This window comes from Trematomus bernacchii, unplaced genomic scaffold (assembly GCF_902827165.1).
Source record: "Trematomus bernacchii unplaced genomic scaffold, fTreBer1.1, whole genome shotgun sequence".
Lineage (NCBI taxonomy): Eukaryota > Metazoa > Chordata > Actinopteri > Perciformes > Nototheniidae > Trematomus > Trematomus bernacchii.
Genome location: NW_022987698.1, coordinates 7,609,615 through 7,633,607, shown reverse-complemented (window position 1 = coordinate 7,633,607; position 23,993 = coordinate 7,609,615). Strand labels below are relative to the sequence as shown.

At 41.6% G+C, this 23,993-nt stretch overlaps 1 protein-coding gene across 1 annotated transcript in view; it reads right to left on the bottom strand.

The window, feature by feature from the left end:
• Positions 1 to 5,066: 5,066 nt before the first annotated feature.
• Positions 5,067 to 23,993, bottom strand: part of LOC117489543 (R3H domain-containing protein 2) — a 52,552-nt gene continuing 33,625 nt past the window's right edge. The window contains 18 exon segments of the mRNA XM_034138904.1: positions 5,067 to 6,374; positions 6,409 to 6,585; positions 7,223 to 7,307; positions 7,942 to 7,987; positions 7,989 to 8,034; positions 8,796 to 8,940; positions 9,109 to 9,278; positions 10,360 to 10,460; positions 10,614 to 10,762; positions 11,678 to 11,835; positions 12,547 to 12,682; positions 16,088 to 16,381; positions 17,896 to 17,994; positions 18,624 to 18,790; positions 19,362 to 19,597; positions 22,675 to 22,728; positions 23,309 to 23,340; positions 23,773 to 23,868. Of these exon segments, the coding sequence (XP_033994795.1) occupies positions 6,211 to 6,374; positions 6,409 to 6,585; positions 7,223 to 7,307; positions 7,942 to 7,987; positions 7,989 to 8,034; positions 8,796 to 8,940; positions 9,109 to 9,278; positions 10,360 to 10,460; positions 10,614 to 10,762; positions 11,678 to 11,835; positions 12,547 to 12,682; positions 16,088 to 16,381; positions 17,896 to 17,994; positions 18,624 to 18,790; positions 19,362 to 19,597; positions 22,675 to 22,728; positions 23,309 to 23,340; positions 23,773 to 23,868 (2,355 nt within the window). The 3' untranslated portion in view covers positions 5,067 to 6,210.

The following is a 23,993-nucleotide window of genomic DNA, read 5'->3' as shown; positions in this document are numbered from 1 at the left end:
TTTGGAGTTATGCCAAGATACATGTCAGCATCAACAAAGCCACTAAGGGCCTCGGCAGACGAGCTTTTCAGAGTCTGCTGGAGGTTGTCTTCTATGATGACACATTTATTTCGGAGAGTCTCTGAGAACAAATTGGCACATGCCTGGGAAGAGGTCAAGGAACTGCATGGCGTTGCATATTGATTCACAGATTTTGAAAGGGTGTCGATGATGGTCTCAATGACGAGACTCAGCCCCTCCACGCACACGCTAGCCAGCTTGTCGTTCACATTGAGGTCATAAACACCTTCTCCTAATACCATCCGCTGCCTACAAAAGAAAACAAACAAACAGTTTAACAAAGCGAAATCACTAAAAAACATTCATAACAAATGTGAATTGTATTTAAGTGTTCAAAGGACTTTCAGTGAGGAAATGAAATAACTTACTCTTCGTTAACGCTGTCATAGAATCCCTTGACTGTTTTGTAGAAGATGTTTTTCAGGTCAGTGAGCTGGGGTAGGGCTGCGTCTACAATGTCCTCTTGGAAATGCTCAGGAAGTCTGTCCTCCTCTGGACATGGAGAGAGAGATGTTGAGTCCTTGCTTTTTGACTCTTCCTGTGTACTGACAGCCTGAACAGGGTCGCAGATATCTTTGTCTATCTGCTGGGAGAGTGTATCCACCTCCACAAAGGACGACTCTCCAGAAGACGGGGATGCTGAATTTGTCAGGTTACTGAGTTCAAATGTCAAGTAAGGACATGTAGAGCCAGACCCGACAGCTTCATCCAAATCCTCGTCAGTCGCCTGCCAGACCTTTTTCTTTGGTTTTGATATGAAGCAGCTCTTCAGTGAAGACTTCATCTTCTTGTAGATGTTGCTTTCACGTGTGCTTGCTGATTTCACATCTGTCCAGTCAGGTTCATAAAACCTCTGTGCACTGTCCTTCAGAGCAGTCTGGCAGGCATATATTTCGTGTTCCTGGGAGGGTGCATCAATTACCACAAAGGACAACTCTCCAGAAAACAGGGATCCTGAATTGGTCTGAGAACTGTCTTCAGACGTCAATTCACTGCTGGCTGACTCGACTACCTTATCCACATATCCTGCTCCCAGCAACACCAGGGGAACTGTTGGTGTTGCGTCCATTACTGTGACCAGTTCGTCCTCCATCAATTTGTCTATGACACTCTCTGGTTTGTCCTTCTTTTCTGCCGTATCCATCAGGTCCATAGGGACAGAGCTCAGGTCTACTTCCTCAGCAAACTGTAAGTCCTCACTGGAGCCAGGGGAGAAAGTGATGGAAATCTCTTCCGGGGATTCACTGCTGGACGTCAAGTTGCTGCTGGCTGTCTCGATCATTTCATCCAAACTTTGCTCGGCTGCCAGGTGGTCCAGAGGAGGTTCAAGATCCTGCCCTGAGGGTCCTGCTGTAGACTCTGTGATTGTGACAAGGTCTTCATCCATGACGTCAAAGCTTACTTCACCATGCTCCGCTGGTTGAGATGAGCCGGTGGGGGAGAAAGTTAAAGGAACCTCTTTGTTCTCTGGTGGGACTTCCTCATGCCCTACATTATTATTCATCTCCAGAGGGACAGAGTTCAGGTCTGTTCTCTCAGCAGACTTGATGTCTTCATTTGAGGCAGTTGGAGATGCCTTTTCAGGACATGTAGAGCCAGACTCGACAGCTTCATCCAAATTCTTTTCAGTTGCAAACTGGACCTTCTTCAGTTTTGATTCCAAGCAGCTCTTCAGTGAAGTCTTAATCTTCTTGTAGATGTTGCTTTCAAGTCTGCTTGCAGATTTCACATCCGTCACGTCAGATTCACAAAGCTTCTGTGCACTGACAGTCAGAGCCGTCTGGCAGACATCTTTGTTCTGGGAGGGTTCATCCGTCTCCTGGAAGCACTCCCTTTTCTGGATATTTTCTTTAGATGTTGACTCACTGCTGTCTAATCCGGCAATCTCATCTGGGTGTGAGGAAGTATTTAAAGTCTTTTGCACTATCGAATTCTCATGCTCCACATGATCAACCAACTGCAGAGGGACAGAGCTCAGGTCGTCATGCGTTGCGTCCCTGATGTCCTCACTGGGGGGTGTATGGGCCGAGGGAAACGCCTCTTCAGGACATGGAAAGCCATAGTTCTGATCTGCTGTCTTTTGCTCCAGTTTAAAGTAGTGCTTCAATGCAGACTTCACCTTCTCATAGATCATACTGCCTGTAGGTTTCTCATCTGTCCTATCAGAATCACGAGATGTCTGTGTACTGATAGTTTTAGTTTCATGTCCTTCTTGTCCTGATGGTCCTGGTGCTGAATCCATCTCAGGAACAATGTCTTTGTGTGTGTCTTCCAGTGTCTCTCCCTGGTATTCTGCGAACAGACGCCGGAGGCCAAAGAAGCGGTCCAACTCATGCTCAATATTTTGGTTAACACGACGAGCAGCAGAGGATGTATCTCCATCGTCCTCAGCCTCCCACCTGGAGATAGACTGCAACAGCTCGCATAAATTCCCAGTAGATCGTTCAAGTATCTCTGAGACGATAGTGCTGGCAACTTCAGAGGTTACTGAGGAGGGGGAGGAGGTGGAGGAGGCCGTCTTCTCGCTTTTATTGCTAGAAGTTCTGGAGGTTGAATCTCTCTCGCTGACATTGAAATGTTCTGCCTCATTCTCCATTATATCGGCATCCAGAGGGCTTTATTTGACCTTTGTAGTCTTTTGGGAAAAAACAGTGACCAAATGTTAGATACATGTAGTAGTAGTAGTGCTATTATTGCCACCAAACACATATGGAGCAAAGCATATCACAGTGATGACTATAAATGACCGATTACTGTTACTTTCTTTGAGCAGGTAACGTAAACACATTAGAAGTTGTTCAAAAATAAACATTCACTTGTTTTTATGGTTTTATTTCTGACTTCTTTACCAGTTTATATGATTCATGTGTATTGGTATTTGCACCAACTGGAGTCACATTAGCAAAAACCAACAGTTCTACAACTATTTTGTACCCAACCCATTAGTTGAAAGAGTATTAAGATTGCTTAATTCAATAACTGATTTAATCAAAGGCTACAGAAGTCTTGGCAACGAAATGAACAGAAAGCATCAACTCACAAGTAACAAACTAAGTACTGCAGAACGGCCCCTTTGAGTGTTATCATAATATTATTGGATCAGTAATATTGGCTATCATGTAAGCTGCATTTAAATGTTAAGGCTGATTTTAACAGCTCCATATACTGTTGGTTTAATCTTAAACAATGCTTCATATTTTATAAACTGCTCATATGTTTTGTAAGTAAACACTTGGTCTACAAAGTAAGTATTTTCATAGCAGGGAAATTGATAGAATGCAATACAAAGTACAGTATTTATCTTTGTTTGGTAGAAGTATAAAGTAGCCTTACAATTAGTTTGTCAAGTAAAGCGTGATAAATACCTCTTTTTGGTGAGACGTCTTCTGTTTTTCTTTCTTCTGCTTTTTGCTTTTGACATGTTTTTGTATTTTTTTGAATCCACATTCCATTCACATATTGATATTCAGTTTTCAGTCAGGTTCTTTTATTTTGGCTTCCAATTCTCTGCCCTATAAACACTGAATATAAGGATATCTTCGATGAACAGCAGGTCCAATACTGTGTGTTGCCGATATCAGAATGATTAATAGGTAAGGTCAGAAAGGTTAACATTTCGGAAAAATTTAAAATGACTATCTTTCTGAATCCTGTGTACTCTGTAACACTGGTGCAGATAATACATTTATTGTTCTACTTGATGTTGTCCATGTTTTGGAAACGTTCTTGGGACTAAGATTAGTTCATCAAAAAGATATGGAGAAAAAAATCATTGGGACAGAAGTGCAAATGGTCTAAAACAGGAGTGTTCACATTCTTTTCGCCGAGGGCCACATACAGAAAAATATACGAAGGGCTGGACCGCTCACTAGAGGTTAGGTATATTGCCTCGTAAGTAAGCAAAATCAATCAAATTATGCTTAATACTTGAATATGCTTTAAGAAAAACAACAGCCTATCACAGCTCTCCATAGGGTTTCATTTATTTTTATTAGCAGCTCATTCCTTAAAACAGGAGCCTCAGATTGCTTATCATAAGAGGAAATAGGAAGGGTTTATTTCAAGCGTGTTATGAAAATAAGTTATTGGACTTTTTTCTTATCAACTTAGATTTGATAGAAAATGATTCATTGACTTAATTTGTTTGAAGAGTGGGCTTCTTAACACATGAATACTGTGTAATATCTTTTTTCATCTATATTTAAGAAGTACAATACAAGACAAGCACCAGTTTCATTGGTTGGCCATATTCCATTATACTTTTTGAATTTGCTGAGGGCCGATTCAAAATGGCCCCCGGGCCGTAGTTTGGATACCTCTGGTCTAAAAAGGAAAATGTGGCTTTCCTTCACCTGAAGCTGGAGCGGACACATCTGTTTGCGCAACTCCTGAATTTAAGGAAGCCATTGTGAGAAAATGTTTAACCAAACTTAACCTACAACTTTGGACTGAAACGCTGAACAGGGTTCTCCACAGACAAAATGGAAAAGTATGCTTTGAATTTAAAGTTAGATGCATTGATGAAATATAACTTCAGTATAGTAAGGACAAAGTCAGCAAAAAAACCATTGAAACTATTTGAAAGGATATGAAGCTCTGTAGATTCAAATCGCCCAGCATCCATACATTTAAGGAGTGACACGTTTGTTTATGTTGGTAGTAATCTTACCAGTACTAACAATTGTAAGTTACTGTATGGAACTCCTGGGGGACCCTTTCAAACAGTGACATCATGAAATGTGTTTCTTTGAATGGACAATTATGTTGAAATACTGTAATCCATGTATTGCAATTTGGCCATTAGTCACGTAATAAAAAAACAAAGTAAGAGAGCGACGCCAAGTCACACTGAAGCTGTTGTAGCGGCCCAACACATTAGGACATCTTGTTTCCTGCCAACGTCCACATATGCTGTATTCACACACACACACACACAATTTGTGTTCGGTCTGGCTCAGACTTCAGGTCAGCTTCAAGTCAAAAAATTAACCACATGACACAGAGGATGTTTTGATAGATTTTTTCTCGACTTTTATATTTTTAAAAACAAACAAAAAATAACAGATTAAATAAAATTTACAGTAGACATATGCAATCATTGTGCACTTTAACTACTTCTTCTGAACGTTCTGCACAGCTGTCAACGAAAAACGCAAACACAATGGGGCGTTGGGGTGGAACTCGGGTGGGGGGGGGGGGGGGGGGATGTGGGTCAGAGGAGAGGGCCGAAGAAGTGAGGTAGAGGGCAGTAAGGAGGAAACAAATGTAGGAGAGAGGAGAGGGGGATGAAGAGGGGAGGAGTAAAGGATAAAGGAAGACCTACATGTTTTCACTCAAGGGGAAAGAAAGAAAAATCACTAAATATATAGAGTTCTTTTATTCCTTACATCACTTATATAAATATATTGAATCCCAAAAAACGAAAACAAAAAATTCTGAGAAAAAAAACAAAAAACAGCGCAATACAAGAAACCCACAACAGCAGTAAGGCAAACAGAAAGCAAGAGGAGAGAGCAGTGAGGGAGCAGAGGAGGCAGGATGAGACATGGCAAGAAAAGAGAGCGGTGGGGGGGGGGGGGGGGGGGGAGCAGAGAGGGTGCGCAACTGTGCGTATGAAAATGTATAAATATGTGAGATTAAGAGACAACTGGGTGACGGAGAGTTAAGGAAGGAGAGACAGCATTGGGAGGGAAAGGATGGAGGGCAAAGGTTTGACTGTCCAGTGTGTTTTTCTTATGTGCTACGTGACCCTGTTGACTGTGTGTTTGTTTGTTTGTTTGTGTCTCCTTGTAAGTGTGTGTGTGTGTGTGTGAAGTTTCATGTGTTTCTGTATAATGGCAGCGCACATTCCACGGCAACAGTGAAACACATGGTCGCGTCTCTTGTGTGCTCATCTGCTATATAAATACAAAACAAAAACAATGAATAAAACCAAACCCAAATGTGCAGCCAAACCCCAGCCACCTCATGATTCACACCTTCTTCCCTTTTATACATTTGACACATCATTAAACTCAAGTACATTTTTTTTGTTGTGTTTTTAAATTGTACAATAAGAGCAGTCCGCCTCAGTTCTCCTTCCTGTTCCACCAAGAGTCTCTCTGTCTGTCTCTTCCACTCTGTCCTGCCTCCCCCTCTCTCCCCCGCCCCTCACTGAGAGCTGGCCCTCTCCAGCACGCGCAGGTCATAGTTCTTTTTGGCGGCCCTCAGTTTGAAGAGGCTGGCTCCGCTGTTGTTAAGTTTGAAGGAAGCACTCTGGGCGGCCATGGTGCTGGGGAACACGGCCACGACGGTGTAGAGGTGAGCCGGGTCGACTCCCTTCCCCCCCATGCAGGCCCCGAGCCCGGCGGCGGCCCCCGGCCCCCCCCCCGGGACAGGGGCCACAGCCCCCTCCCCGGCCTCCCTGGGGCTCCTTCAGCCACTGGATCTTGGCACCGCACATGGACAGCTGGTTGAAGAGCTTCTCAGCCTCCGGTCGGGAGATCCCCTCCGGCAGGTCCGTCACCTCCAGGACTCGACTCACCACTGCACAGAGAGACCGGGGGACGTTAGGGTCTTTACATCAAACACCTGATTCAAAGACCTGCTCTGTCTGTTTCAGACTTTTAGCAGCGTGCATTGGTGCACAAATCTGATGCCAGAGGAATCTAACTTGGAAAATCAATATGGCTCCTGGAATACTGAAATTCAAATTGTATGTTCATAATAAAACATTGACTATTAAATAACTACAAATAGTACATCTTTTTATAGGACCTTCTCTTCTCACATCAAATCCCCCAAAGAAGCTCTAGGTCAAACAAATACCTTTGAACTGAACATGCATTGCAATATATCGGACTGAATCTAACAGGTTTCAATGTATTCATTTCTATTTAATGGCAATCACAAAATAAGGAGGAGTTTGTGACAGGAAACTAAGGAAAATAAAAACTATTCTGAAAATAAACCTTTTTGTATTTGAAATGTATTTATTAGGATAAACCCCTTGAGATGCACCATCTCTTTTTCAAGGGGGTCCCGAGCACACGGTGTGCTTCCCTCCATGATCTACCATCTCTTCCATGAGAACAGAGCGCTCCTCAAACAGTGCCAGCAGAAACACTTCAGGACATCACTGGCAGAGGACATTGTGCTCTGTGAGGATGCACGGCTGACTTACCAACATCAGTGGTGCCGAGGTCTGTTGATTGAGATTTGAGTGTTTGTTTTTTCCCTCGTGCCCCGTGTTTCATTACTCCTTGGCCCTGAACACATCAAATGTTTTATTAGGCTTATTATTACAAGCAGTTCCACAGCAAGGCACTAGGAGGGGGTGAAAGCAATCAGTGGGAGCACTTAGTGTTTGGTAAATGGAAACTCCAGAAGACAAATATCCAGCTCAGTGTATTACGGCTTAGATTGAAATGGTTACATGCTGCAAAAGGACGATTTCAAACTATTTCTACAGCCAACATGTTATGGTTGGAACTGAGGAAAGTTGCCACTGTCCCACAGCTATATTTTATTTATATTCCTGGGTGACTAGTTGGTCAGTAACACAGTAACATTGTAACATTCTATCACCCTCAACAACACGTAAAAACAAATGCAGATATAAGAATTACATTTATAATAGTACAAAATATGTTCTTGTGTTGTTACAATAATAAATGTCATTGTTTGTCTTGACAAATGACAAACTGGAAGGCGTACATTTGACCTGGTAGTGTGTTTAGAAACATGTTGGAGCTTGCGATTCATGATGGCTCCATTTAAGCTAGACATGAACTGAATTAAAAAAGCGATGCATTCTTGAAATGTCTGTAAGAGCAGAATCAATCTGAGCCTTAAGATGTAGAAGGCTGGAGTTATGCGTTACAGCGGCCTGCCAGTACTGACCTGATGGGAGCTGTAGGAGGACTGGCCATGCATGAGGGGGGGGGCACAGGCTGTACTGGAGAGGCTGCCCCAACAGGGAGTAGCGCCCATCACCTGAAAAACAGAAAGCACCAGTTAAAGTCTTGTATCCTAAAAAAAGTGCACTACTACAGTAGGTCCAATAAATGATATATAAAGATCAAAGCATGTTCCTGCCATCTTAAAGAAGAGATGTTTGATAGATTTAATGTTGATAGGTTAATGGAATTGGCAAAGGTTTTGCAATCAAGATTTCAACATTTGTAGCTATTAGAAGTGGGTCAAAGGTCAAATGAAGCTCAATTAGGTATAAAAGACCTGGGTAATAGTGATATTATAGGGATAGATAACTGATGTCATCACTCATTTCAAACTGTGGGTCTCTCTATCAGTAAGGGTCTTGCGGCTCTGTGTGTGAAAGGTGAGGTGAACCACGTGAGGTTTGACCAGGGTCACACGAGTGGCGCTGTGCCACCTGACCAGGTCAAAAAGTCACTGTGGCACAAACAGGGGTTAAAGCACACATTTGTAATAGTTGCGACATTAAAAGTATACACAAATAGTTATGGTTTTCTTTGACTAAGATTAAACCAACATTACCAGACTTTTGGACAACTAGCAATTGGTAAAAAAATAAACATGGCAAGTTGAATAATTATGATTAGAAATGAAGAAGGATTGAACACAGGAGAAGAAAAAAGTAATTTCCACTACCTGGTCTGCTTTTAGTAGTTGGCTCTCATTTGTAATGGCATGATTGCTGTCCCTGTTACCAGGTAACGTACAGCTGTTTGTGTGTGCAGGTTTAAACCTTCTCTCTTCTTCTTCATTTGTACCTTGAGCTGGTCCTCCGGGCCGGGGGAACTGTGAAATGAGGGGTAGTGGTCCCAGGCCGGGACAGACGCTGCTGACGCTGCCGGAGGGAGACGGGGTGGGAGACTGAGTGGGGGAGGCCAGGGGACTCGTCAGCTGGGTGCTGGCCTGAACACAAGGAGAAAAACCAAGAAGGAAAATATGAAAAAACATGAGACGAGTGGTGCCGTCTTTAATCCTCAGTTTGACCAATAGGTGACAGTTGAATAAATACATGGACATGCATAACAGGATGACCCCCCCCCCCCACTGGTGAGGAAGATGTTGTGTGTGTACCTGTGGAGTGTTGTCTGGTTTGTAGAGCTCCCCCGGCTTGCTGGGCCTCTGCTCGATGCTGTAGTATTTGCACGGGTTCCACTGGACCAGGGGGGGGTTCTGGGAAGGCTGCGGTCCGTTGGGGACGCTGAGCTGCATGACCATCACCCCCGGCCCAGGAGGAGGAACGCCTGAGGGACACACAGAGACAGACATACATAAGATAAACCTGTAATACATGACAACTGGAGGAGCTCAAAACAACAAAGACACATCTCTCCCTCTCTCTCTCTCTCTCTCTCTCTCTCTCTCTAGCAAGGAGAAGTGAAGTCATGGTACCCTAAACTGTTTGTTGATGTCCAAGACAAAAACATTTATATCTCATTAAATGGAATAAGTGCAGGGAGGCCTGGGACGTAATAAAGTAATATGAAGTCACGATTAGCCTGGTCAAAGTAATTGCATCTCACATCACCAAATTGTATGATGTAAAGATCATCAAAATATGCCATGAACTCATAAAATGGACCTCAAACGTCCTGAAAGCATTATTTCAATTGAATCACAGATAAAACAGTGAAAAACAAACATCTTAAAAAGGAATCCAAAATAAAGGTGAAAAAGCAACATTTGTTTTTATTTTTAATAATAAATCCTGACCCTTAAAATATTAAAACATTTTAAAGACTGAGGGGACAGTTTCTCAGCAACTTGTCCTTTTCTGCAGAGAACATGTAATTCACACTACCAGCGTAAGAAGATGAAGCAAACACATTTAATAAGCTTCAGGAAGACCCAAATCATAGGTTTATTGTTGGATTTAGTCTCAAAGTGGAGGGAAAGTTTAAAATCAAAACCTGAAACCAAGAGTCTGAGTCTGAGAAACCGACCAATCACATAGGTTGTTCGACAAATCAACATACAGCTGAGTAAACGGCACAAACTGGCAGTGACTATCGTTACGATCAACATTGACTTTAGGCCTTTCTGACGTGGAGGTTTGTGATTCCTTCAAACATTTCTTTTTTAAGGAAATCGATGAACAAGTTCAACCTGTGAACCCTGTGAACCTCGCTTTACCTTTACCCTAAATACCTTTCACCTGATTCGTGGGTAGGGCAGTTCCAAGTAGGGCATCACTAAATTGCATAATACTCCAGACATTCATTTTGGGAGAATAATACTCACAAACAAGATACAATGAGTATATAATACTTTAAAAAGTTTCAATGTTGTTTATGAAATGTTTAACTAATCGCCCTTCAGTCTCACCTGAATATTGCTGCTGCAACTGTTGAGGGTTGCAAGGGGACGGCGACTGAGTGATTTGATACTGCTCAGAGCTGGGGGGCTGCAGGTAGCTGACTGACGGGCTGCCGGGTCACACACACATAAAGGGGAGAGAATAAATGCAGGGGAAAGGTACATATACATACAAACACATACATACAGGTGAACAGAAAACACAACATTATTATAAGCCGTTTCTATCCGGGTCTTAGGAGCATCCATCGCCCAAAACATACCTTGTGCTGCTCTGCTGTGTGGGGGTGATAACACTGTAGTAGACGGGCATGGGGCCCTGGACCGACTGGCTGACCGGCACCATCACCTGCTGCTGGTACTGCTGCTGCTGCTGCTGCACCACCTGCTGGCTCTCATTTCCCACTGGTACCTGCAACAAGGGAAAGGGCAAGAGATGAAACACCTTAGGAGAAGTTCTGAGTGCTGTCAAAGCTAAACAACAGTTTGGATCAAAGAAGACCAAACTCACAGATGGATTAACTCCCGTCATGATGTCATTATTACTTGGTCAGACACGTGTTGCCGTTTCAATAACAAATGTCAGTCTGTTTTTATCTCGTTGTTTGCAAGCGTTACAAATAGTATTCAAGTAAAGGTATTGGGGTAAGTTTACTCAAGTACTCTAAGTAAGTACAATTCTGAAGTACCTGCATTACATTGTTTTACTTGTACTCTACTCTTCTACTTGAGTATTGCCCCTTTCTACCTCTACACGTTTTTAATATCTTAAGTTACTTTGAGGATGCAAAATATAACCAAGAGATAAATTATGATTGATTATCAGTAAGGATAACATTCTATTGATCACCTGGTCAAATTGACAAGCTATGCATGAAGCACTTAAAATGATCTGCATATTTCCACATTAATACGTCTGTAAATATCATCAAATGATATCATATTTATTGTGCTGAACTGGGCCATTCGCATCAAGTAAGATACTGAATGAGGACTTATTTTCTCATTATGTGGTACTGATCATTTTACTGACCCGGCAGATGAGCAGCTATTTCATGAAAATAAAATGTACAGTAACCTTTGAATAATGTACATGTTTGCCACGTTATCAATAAAGTGATGTTAATATGGGTGGTGAAGGCCTTTTCAAGATAAATTGTTCTCAAAAGTGTGCACCAGGTGGAGCTGTTAACCATGCCAAGATCGGCCACTTGTATGTGGCCACTGGTGGCGCTTAACAAAGTCTCCAGGCAAGGCACATTTTTTTATTGATAATAGCAAAACTATCAAAATGGCATTCTTTTGGCTGACTTTAAACTGTCCATACCTGATATGATGGCATCTGCGGGTACTGAACCATTATGCTCTGCATCTGTCCTCCCATGCCGGCCCTCTGGGAATTGAGCAGGCCGGGGTTTTGGGGCTGCTGCACTCCCATCATGCCCTGGTAGCTCGGCTGCTGGCTGGGCATCATGGTCTGGAGACCTGAGGACAGCAGAGAAACTATTTGAAAAGGCGAATGATAAAGTAAGAGTATAAGAGTATATTACAAGAGAGGAGAAGAAGAGAAGAAGGGTGGTTGGGCCTTTGACTGTAAGGGGAACATCACATTACAACAGGCAGACGTACAGATGACTTCAACAAACACAGAAACTCCATTTCAGAACAAAACATTGAGTTTCCTTGGATGATGACACAAAGGAAAAAACACATTTCTCTGGATGAACTTTACATTTTTATAAAGTAAAAAATGCTAGATACCTTGGAATGTTAGCACTTTATGTTTGCATATCCAATGGTTTATCTTTGAAGCTATATGGAGAAAGCCAACAAGCTTCATACCGTCACAAAGCTCATACTTCAAACCACGCAGCGGCCATGTGCATGATGGATTTGGCAGCCTTCGCTATGAGCCAGAGTCCGTTCTGGTTGTCGGCCTGTTACTAACTGTACAAACACATAATCAACCTTGACAGTCCCCAAATGAAAGAGACTGAGGGATAAATGTGTCAAGGTTTTCCGAGAAAAAAAAGAAAGAGCTCTATTTTGGTCCTAGCATATTTGATTTGGAAGGACAATGCAGGGGAAAGGTAGTTTAAAATCAACCTTTTACCTGGTAGACAGAGTATTGATGAGTTGTTCTTTATGCAGCAGGAACAACACAATACAGTAGCATAACAAAATGTTCAAACTGACCTGACTGCTGTGTGGGCTGAGGCATGGCTTGTGTGCGCTGCGCAGGATAAGACACCTGGTGGGAGATGGGCTGAGGCACACGGTACTGCTGGCCTGAGCTGGGATACTGACCAGGAGGGTAGTATGACACCTGTATCTGGAGACAAATACACACGTATATAGAGATTCAAAAGGAAAATTACTTTGGATGAATAAAAGTGACTCAGTCTTTCCTGGTATTGCCTCAGTGCCATTTCTACACTGAGGCAATACCAGGAAATACTGTATTTTCATGGCATTGAGAGCACATTATTTCATTTTTAAATGTTTTATCAATAATTATCGAATACTTGTATTATTATATCTCAGTTTAGGCCTCCTACAGTGACTCTTTTTTTTGCCACTTGTGACAGAAAACACAAGCGCTGTGAATAACAGTGACATGTTTGAGTTGATGTTTCACTCTTGTTGGACCTGTCCACCATTGAGAGCAGGAAGGTCCAGAACTCACTATGTTTTCCGAGGTGTATATAATACAAGTTGTGAAATAGTTGCCAACAATTAACGGGCCTCCATTTGAGAAAGTAGTTCCATCTACTGAGGATGGGAGGTGGTGTAAAATCAATACTTAATAAATTATTCACTATAATTACTAGCTTGTCTGGTGTTTAGTGCAGGACGGTAAAGTCTGAATACAGTAAACAGCTGAGGCCCGAAAACTGCAAAATACAAAGGTATCTGACTGGCTAAATGAAGCATACAGAATGTATATCCTAGGCCTCAAGTGGATAACAGTAAGGAAGTTGAATGTTGGGAGGATGGATAGTTCTTGCCTTAAACTTCATCTGCATACATGACAACATTCAGCCCATCTGGAGGCTGCAGCGGTGTTAATATTTGAACTCCTGCTACACTGTCCACCACCCACACGTTAAACAACACAGAGCTCCTTCCATTGACGGCCCATGCCGTTCATACAGAATGGAAATCAATAAGAGTGAGGATAATATATATATGATTGTTTGTAGGGTGTTAAAAAGCACCAAAAGAAGCGGTCTATATGGGTCAGTGCTTGGAACAACAAAATGAAATCGCAGAAAATATAAGCAAAAACAAAAGTGTAGCTAACTTTGGGACTAACTTGCATCAGTATATTAAACAGGTAGCAAGCATGGGGACTTGACTTGGGTCTTTGGGAGTTGTAGCATTTATTCACCGACAAATAAACTGTACACACACACAATGCACTGCTACGTTCAAAGCCACAGCATTACTGCTCACTTCAGACTTATGAGCTCCTTGACAGAGAAATATTATGCCACGTGGACTAAAACTCCAGCTAATGATGCATGCACAATTGTGTCTGCAAACTCTCCTGGAAGGGGGGAACTGGGGACTCAGTTGCCCTTTTTGCGCACACACTGCATCACCGATAAATTATGATTGAACCTGTTTGTGCTTCGATAATTAAGTATCTCTACCCTATAAGCAAGGTCATGTAAAAAGAAACACATAACAGCACTTTAACTAATAGTTTGCACTGCTGTCTGAGTTTTAAAACATGTGTACCTGATTATAATACATCCTCTGATGCTCTAAGCAGACATGACTGGCCCCAGATTCACTTCATATGAACACAACACTATTGCCAATTAAAAAAAGAAATGTAGTCACTTCAGCTATTAGAAACTCCATCTTCTTTTACAACTTAGCCCCAGAGACACATTACAGGACCTAATGTCTCCCACAGGGTGTTTAACGGCCAGGTCAATTTAGTTCTCTCTGCTCAAATGAATTATAATAACTTCTTTATGGAGCAGAAGCCTAAGGGAGGGAAGGGAGAGTGTGAGTGACAGAGTGAGAAAAGTCATTATTGTCACCGCCTCTGCGATCAGAGGAATGTGACAGGCGAACTGAGAGCGAGCTTGTGGAGATGACACACGGCGCTTTGGGCGCTAGAACCAAACTCCCCCACTGGGTGAATCCTGATACTTCACAGGAATCACATCCTTGATATGTCACACGTATCTCTTTTGAGTTTATATTCCGTTATATTTATTGCATTCATTCATCACTGGAGAGTTTTTAAAGTAACAACAATGTCTATGGATTTTGTAATAACCTAGGCAGTTTCCTGGAAAGGACAATGTACTATTCAGATGTGAACTATGGACAGCGTTATATTGGTACACCCCTCAATTAATGGGTGAGCTAGTGCAACCTAGTCGACATAAGCAGAAACCCGTTTCATCTTTGATAACCACCTCTACTTTTAACATGATATTCTGTTGTCCAATCATATTGTGTCCAATGTAAAACATTCCAATGATTAGGTTTCCAAAAATAAATCTTTAATGAAGGAATATTACTTGGATTCCAAAGTTCTTTCATGGTAATGTGTACTTTCCCTGTAATTACTACAAAATGACATAGCTCTTTCCAAGACACTCATATTACTAGAAAAAGATCTCCGACATGACTGACCAGATAATGTGTAATTTAAACACATTTTCTGGTAATTTAGTCACCAGAGGGGAGATGAGTACTGTGCCACAGCTGGAAACACAAAATAGACACAATGTAGTTTATGTGGGTAAATTTCACTTGACAATTAAACCAGTTCTTTCCTTGTACCAGGAAACTATTACTCATTGAGATGTTGTAATTTCACAGTTAGCGGAGATCTCAGATGTCTCAATCCAACAGCTTTAGCAGTTACTTCCCTGTACACCTTTCCTGTAAAGGGAGATAACTGTGCTGTTGAGTAAGCCTTGTTCAAATAACTTTGACGCTCCCAGCTAATGCAATCCAAAGAAACAAATCAGACCTCGTGTTCTCAGTGTTTAGTTCCTGTAATGGAAAACCATCATAAGACTGCCATATCACTCACGAGTTTCATCTCTGTATCTGTATGTTAACAAAGTGCAGCGTTGATCACACAGTGTACTCTTCTAATTCATTAACAAATCTTTACATTAACACTCATTAGTATGAGGTGTAAGGAACATGAGCCTCACAGTGGCCAATATCTCAAGGAAGCAGGAACAGTCTGACATCAGATGGTGACAGCGTGTTCCAAATGTAATCTAAAGGACTAATGAACTATTTCACACATGCATAACGATGGATTCAAATACTTGAATTATTCCAGTACAAATAGCAGTTTCCCCAGAGAATCATCAACACTCGAGAAACAACCATCCTAATGCCATCACCTCTTCCTGGAAAAAGTGACACAAATGAATACAAACTAAACAGTTCCAAATATATGTTTACGTATTGTGTATGTGCAAACCGTGTATATATACATAACTCCGGTGTTCAAATGTTGATGCCTCACCCTTAATGCATTATTTTTAATAAATGATGGAACTGCAGGAGGCAATCCAAAACAAATGTCCTTACATGAACAACAAAGTATTTTGTATCAAGGTGTACCGTATACAAATATTTTAGCAAATTGATACTGTATCACAAACGTAATATACTCCCATTTCCGGTATTCTGGGAACATTCAAACAAAACCTTTGTTCGATATTGCAGCCTGTGGAGAAAAGCGTACCTGTTGAGGTGGAGGGGCCTGCATGTAGCCCTGTGGGGGGGGCGGGGCCTGCATGACGGTCTGGGATGGAGGAGGTGGTGGAGGTGGAGGGTGGGGGTGTCCAGTGGCAGGCTGATAGCCAGACGGAGGCGCCATAGGCTGACCCGTGGTAGCCATGATGTAGCCGGTCTGAGGAGGCGGGTGCTGGGTCAGCACCGTGGGAGGAGGCTGATACATGGGGGGGGGCTCAGGGTTCTCACTGGAGCCCTGCCGACTCAGAGTCATCTGGGTGAACTGTGGCGCCAGATCTTCTCCCTGGGAGGAATAAGAAAGATGTTCGATTGCCACTATTTACAAAGTATACGATTATTAGGATGAATCTAGATTACACAATATTTCATGTATAATAAAATAATACCTACACATTTCCCTCAAAGCCAGCACTCTGAATACTAGCAGGCATTGTTAGCCACAAAGTGCACTACAGAAAGTCACTGTATGAACCATCTACAGATATGTAAAACTATAGGTCACACTCTAAAGCTTCTTATATCTGTAGATACAGTAGTAGCTGATGGCATCACGGTCTGTGCTTCTTCTGAAGTTTGCGCATTTCTAAAGCCATAATGCTACCTTAACAACAGTAAGAGCACTTGATATGAGTTTTAAGCGAGCACTGTGACATTTTGAAAAATATCCATCTCAGGTAAGAGGATCAATATCAATGACTTTGTTTTTCATATTCATCTGCATTTAGTTAATGGTTCAAATAAACAGAATGTTGTTGCATCTCCACACAAATCAATATAAAGTGCTTGGCAGACCAAAAGCAAATGACAAATAAGCAAAACTCTTGCTTTTTTTTGTCACAGCAAGACACATTTGCTTGTCGTATTTATCTTTTAATGACTTAGAAAGGGTTATTAACGCCTTTGTAACCTCGAGACTGGACTATTGTAACGCTCTGTACGTGGGTATGGAACAGGCCTCAATCAAACGCTTACAGCTAGTCCAAAACGCTGCTGCACGTTTGCTGACTGGCCACAAAAAGCGTGACCACATCACCCCAATTCTGGCCTCACTACACTGGCTTTCAGTTCGGTTCAGAATTGATTTTAAAATCCTTTTATTTGTTTTTAAAGCCCTAAATGAGCTGGCTCCGGCCTATATAGCTGAACTGCTCCAGCGCTACACCCCAGCCAGAGCTTTAAGGTCTGCTGACCAGCTGCTGCTGGTAGTGCCCAAGACCAGGCTAAAAACCAGAGGGCACCGAGCCTTCGCAGCAGCTGGCCCTAGGCTCTGGAACACTCTGCCCCTCCATGTGAGGTCGGCCCAGACCCTAGGGGTTTTTAAATCTAAACTCAAAACACACTTCTTCTCTCTGGCTTTCTAGTTAGAGCGGAGCACGACTCCTGACTTTTCCGTGTGTTTTATTTTTACTTTGTTTTTAAGATAAATCTGTTGTAATTTATTGTCGTTTATTGTGATTTGTAGTAATGTGTTTTTATTACATGTACATACATTACAGCACTTTGGCTCGACCAAAAATCGCTTTTAAATGTGCTATATAAATAAAACCTGATTTGATTTGATTTGATTTGATGTACATGCAGACACTTACAAGGAGTGGCAAATACATTAAAGATTAGTCTCTAAAGATTTGCTGATCATCAAATATATGATTATTTCCTGATTGTGGTTATATACCTCTGAGAACATGGTATGAGAGTTTAAGAGTTCCTAGCAGAATGCGGCAACATCTAAATGCTACTTTTAAGGGTGTCCTTAATGCAGTATTTCACTCATTAAAACACAAGTGGTGTCAGTACCATTGTGTACTGCTGGGGAGGAGAAACTGGCAGGAGAACCTGGGGGCAGGAGGGGCTGGAGTAGGAGACAGGCTGAGAGGGCTGCAGAGTGGCCACCGGCTACACACATCACCAGAGAGAGGGAAGAAATAAAGAGGCAGAGCAGGGAGAGAGGACGGGAGGCAGCAGGAGGATAGAAGGAGACAAAGAGAAATGAATACATAGGAAAGATGAGGGTTAAACATAGAGGGAAAGTTGTTAATGAAAAGATGAAAAATGTTTATCATATGTGGTTTTAGAATATTTCACCAACACAATAAAACGAGGTTTACAAAGTGAGCTACTACTCTAAAAGAGACAAAAGAGGAAATCTTGTCATTTCATAAATTGATGTTCAATCATGTTAGCTTGTTGCTCCAATGCACCTTATCTTTAGATGTGAACCATCTGAGGCTAGGACTGTAATCAATGATTCTTTTCATTATCAGTTCATCTGTTGATATTTTTTAGATACAAATGATTCATCGTTATGTCTATTATATGACAGATATTAGTAAAAAAGAATGTCCCTCACAGGTTCCTAAAAGTCAGAGGAGATGGAAAAGTACTACAATCGACTGATTATTGAAAAAGAAGATTTTGTTGTTGTCAATCGAGCACCAGAATAAATGACATCCTTAATTAACTTGAAAGTGCGTCTTGGTTTTACCGATATGCTTGACGTAAATACATATAGTGGCGGTACATACCTGAGCAATCATGTGGTTTCCCATGGGGTGCTGCTGTGGGGTGGGCAGCAGGGCGGTCTGGGGCGGGACCTGGGGCTGCGGCTGCTGTGACGGGCAGGGAAGAAGGCTACGGCTAGACTGGGAGGCTGCAGGCGGAGGACACACATCAGGACTGACTAGGGACAGACCTAGTGATGCAGAAGAAGACATGAAACAAAAAGATAATACTGCAGATGTTTTTGGGTTGTGAGTGAAATACTGGCTAATGAGGACTAAGGGGAATTGATTATTATGGTATGCATGTGGAGTCGTGGCGGAAGATATCAGATTGGCATGTTGCAATATTAATCTAAAATATGCCAATTGTTGATATGTTAATTAATCAGATCACAGATCACTGCAGTTTAACCTACAGGAGTTTCCAAGAGTTTATGTAACAGGGGAGTCAATGAGTCAAATGCACCTCCTGATGTCTTGCCTGAATCATCTGTCAAGCAGCTAAGAGTAACTATTATTACATTTTATGAGAACGCTCAACAATAAAAAGAGAACAGCTAGAGAATAAGAATTCCGACTGGATCAAATAGCTTGAAAAGCTGTTTGTGCTTCATTTAAGTAGCTATTGTTGTATTAGTATTAGTTAATAATGTATAGAAAAGGGTGTGGTGTTTTAAAAGTGAGATAATGCTAGCATTAATGACATACAACAGAAAGTCCTTATGTCTCTCCTTTTTCTCCACTTCTCTTCACAGTGCTTACCAGAGCGAGAGCCTTTGCAGCTCCCCTGTGAGCCTTTGTTGCTGCCAAGGCTATCCCCTCTGGTGAGGATGGAGATGCCAGAGAAGCTGCTAGCCTTGGTGACGGGTGGCCGGAGGGTGCGGTTGGAGCTGTCTGAGTCGGTGCTGCTCCAGGGCCGTGGCTCCAGGCACTTCATGTCACTGTCTGTGCTGCTTTGACGACTGCTAGACGCCCGGCTGGAGCTCTCACGGTTCCCTCTGAGAAAAGACAGCACAGGGAGGAAGAGGAGAGAGACGAAGAGATGAAAGGAAGGGGATGGAGTAGGATAAGAGGAAAAGAAGAGGACAGTTAAAGTAAGGAGAGTTAGGAGGCAGCAAGAGAGAGATAGGTAGAATGCAGAGTTGAATTTAGAGGAGGAAAGAGACAGAGGGAGGAATATATAGAAAGGGAATTGTGTAGATGTAGACGGGGACAGAATGAAAGTGAAAGACAAAACAAGATAGAGGGGAGAGCAGAAGAGAACAGTAAGGTCATCAACAGGTAGAGAGGACAGTGTGACAGGCTTCATTTAGGATGGGGCATTCAACACCGATGCACATTGGCTGGTTTAGTTAAACCACGATACAAAGAACAGGCAACATACCACCAACAATATTATATCCCATTTTAAACATCTAACCAAACATTCATACGCACAAACACACATCAAAACCCATCCACAAAGGAAAACATACATGCAGGCAGAATAGATGCTCCACACAATCAACAGGGGGGGTGTAACAAGATGTCACGGTGACACTGGATGAGACTAACTTCCATGAATTCAACACAAACACCATCAAAGACAGGAGACACCATTCACATTTACAGAATGAGCATTTGCATACATTCATGATATATTTTTGAACACATACATTGAGATAAACAGTAACACATGCAATTTAAAACATGTTATATTGGACACAAAAAATGACATACAAACAGGACACACATACACCTGTAAATTACACTCAGACTCACACACACTATCTACAAAATAACCATTGCTACAACTGGTTCACCATTATGGTTCTTTAAACTGTACTGCCATAGACACACTGATTGTGTTGTTGTGATGCTGTCACCCTGGATAAAGGCAGCTGCCAACAAACCATCACTCTGGGGAAACCCCTCTATCACAACTGAATGGTTCAGTCCGACATTGTCATGTCAGCATTAGAAGTAGTAGCGCTTCGTTTAAAAATGTCCTAATGTGATTTAAAATAACATATTTGAAACTGGACACATGGCCTCCCTTCACAAAGACACTAGAGGGTATGATTTGAATTCTGTGTTTAATACTTATTCCCATGGTTAACTACCCAAGATGTTCCTCCTCGTCAGTCTATTGGTTTATTTTAGTAAAAGAAGAAAAGTGAAATAACATTTTATGTATTAAGAAAAAGGGGAAAAAATAGTTTAAAGTTTCTACTACCAAGTGTCTTCGTCATTATAAGTGTTAGTTTTAAATATGAATGTTTAATCACACAATTAATTAACATTCTGATATCCGGAGATCTTGTACAATGTCCACTATGTTTACGAAGATTTACTGGCTGATACTCGGTTACCGAATCCTTTTTGATCTGAACCTAGTTTTATTTGACAGCCTTACTTATTTTCTCCTATTTTGTTGTTGACAAAACAATCAAAGTTAGCTATACATAGTGGTGGCGTAGCATTAGGTTGAATGTAGGCTCTGCAGGTCAACAGAGACCTGTGACTTTAAGCACAGCAGAGTAGGAAAAAGCCAAGTTAACTCTTGTTTTCTTTAACCCTCTTAGTACTGTAAGAGGGGTAACAAGACAGTATGCCGAAGTGAAAAGAACACGAGTGAAATGAATTGAAAACATGTGAGGCTGATTGTGGGAATCTCTATGACGAGAACAGTTATGTGGTATGGGTTGTAAAACGCAAGCGATAGTGATATGTGTTTGAAGGTGGCTGTGGCTGATAAATATTTCAGAGAGACTGTAATTAATGGAGGATCTATTTTGAGTCTTCTCTGCACAGCCTATTTTAAGGGAGGGTGGGTGCTCTGCCGCTCTCTGTGAAGGGAGGCGCACACTTGTTCGCTTCGCTCTGCAGACAAAGATGAGAGCAGGAGGGAGAGGAGGAGGGATTCTGCTGTTGATCACATGATCTTTCATCTCCACTCTCTGGTCACGACAGCATTCCCCATCACACGCACAAGCAGGGGAAGCAAGGCTGCTTATGTGCCTCTATCCCTCTCAGGCTTTGTTTTAAATGGCTACATTAAACCATGCCTCACAAAAGAGGTTCTGGTTTATTTAGGTGAGGACTGTGGTGTTATGCTGTTATTAATTAACAGCATGTGTTCTGAAACACCTAATATCATCGACTCAATTTGCTGGGTTTGGGGTATAAGACTTGTTTTCAGGTGAACTCTAAAAAAGACCATAACTTAACAATGCCATATTATTAAATTACACATTGTATGGCAACCTGTCATGACATTCCTGCAAGAATCAGAAATATTAGTGATAAGAAGGGAATAAACAAATAGTCCGCAAATAATTAAAGGGTTCAAAGGTTGAAGTCTTACACAAGATATAAATCAGGAGAACAGAAGGGCTGCCTGTCTTGACAGTACATCGTGTTTACAAAGCAGAATGTATATTAGATACTCCTAGATAATGAAAAGTAAAAACGACAAACTGTTGCCCTTTATCGCAGAAACGATTAGTTTACTTATTAAAATATTTATTGTTTTGTTAATCCTCTACAACAGTACATAAAAACAATATAAATGTGTCAACTTGGATTCATGAAACACATTTAACACTACTCGCTAATATTGTATAGAACAAAAACTCTTATTGCTTTAATTAAGAAAACAATTAATATAGCCTTTCTGCACTCTAAAATGTGTATTCTTTTTTGTCAGATTAATAGCACAATTGCATATACGTACTGTTTACATTTTCTCATGTGCTACTATGCAACAGGTGACATGTTAACAAAAACTACAAGACTAAGTCAACCACAAAACAAACAGGTTACTGTGGAAGCGATGCAGTTACTTTATATCAAAATGTAGTTGAGGGAGGATGAGTGGAAGGGTAAGTAGGTCAATCAGTCCCCAGTGAAACCACAAAGCAGCCATGCATGGGCCATGGGAAGCCCCACAGTGCAGTGCTGGAATAGCCATCAATCAGCCGACTACGCAAAGCAAAGATATAAAAACCACCACAAGTCACCACTATCATCACCAAACCACTTTGAAAGAATGGGCATGGCAACACACAAGTCAAAGTCAGCAGCACCCCAATACCTAAAGATCTGCCTCCTCTTTTGAGAGCTAGAGCAGTAGCCCTCAGTGGAAAGTCTGTTGGGGTTAACATTAGGAGAAAATGTGGTGGTTACAGGACTGCATTGGAGAACAGGAGGGGGTTTTGGGAGGGGGAGATAAGGTGGGAGGTAGAGGTAGGCACAGTGCAGAACTTTTACCCTGCAAATAAAAAATGCACGCTGCTCTTTCTCTCTCTAAGCATATTCTGTCCTAATCTTTCAACCTCAATGGCCAGGATGCCAAGGGATGGAGGCTGACTAAGTGCAGTGTGAGATAACTCATTCCTAGAAAACATTTGTTCCATTACCTACTAATCTTTCATCATGTCCCTCACAGTCTAACAACACTTGGAGAGAAACCTCAGCACATGCATATTAATCACAGTAAAAGAACAAAACCTATTATAGGGGCTACAGTAATGTAAGTGATCAAATTTAAACAAAGAAATCAGTATATATAACCGGTACACTATGTTATGTTGATGGGTCTACAGCCCTCTCCATTTGACATAACTGGAACCTAACAAGCGTTCTGTAGCTTTAAGGGGAAAGGTGGCAGAAATGGAGTATAAATACATTGCACACATCACAGTCTCCACTAGGATGAATCATCTTACCTGTTGTCATTAATGTATCCATTTTGAGAGGACTGTAAGAAAAAGGACACCTGCACATTATGAAATGCTTCATTCATCCAGGCGGCCAACATGTTTTTCAAAACAACCTTTTAGAAGTTTTAACGTTTGAAATGATTGTATTTTGCATGTGACATGGTGTTTAAAGTAGCTGTTCCCATAGTTTGATAACCTGCATTAAAATTAGAAACCTGTTTTGGTTAAACCTTTCAGGCCTCTATTATGTAAATTAAACAATGAGAAGGTAAAAACAACTGTTTACATCTCACAGACATGCACCTAGTGATCATGCTCTGTATTAACGGGTGTATTAACACACTGGGAAACACCAACTTAAGATATCAATATTACCACGTCTAAATTCAACATTTATTAACAAAAATGTACTGTCCAATTTGGACTTTTGACATCTCACTATTGAAAACCCTTCCAGGTCCAATACTTACTTCTCGGGCAAAGATCCTATCTCGTACCCGCTGATACTCTTCCTCTCGCTCTTCAATGGACTTGCTACGTCGCCCGTCCTGCAGCGGCACGCGGATCTAACATTTAGGAACACAATCAAATGAATAAGAGTTACAATCCATGATTCACTTTTGACAAAAATATGCTAAAGTTTTATGTAAATACAATACATGCGTAGCGTCCTTCTGTAAAGACAAGTAGC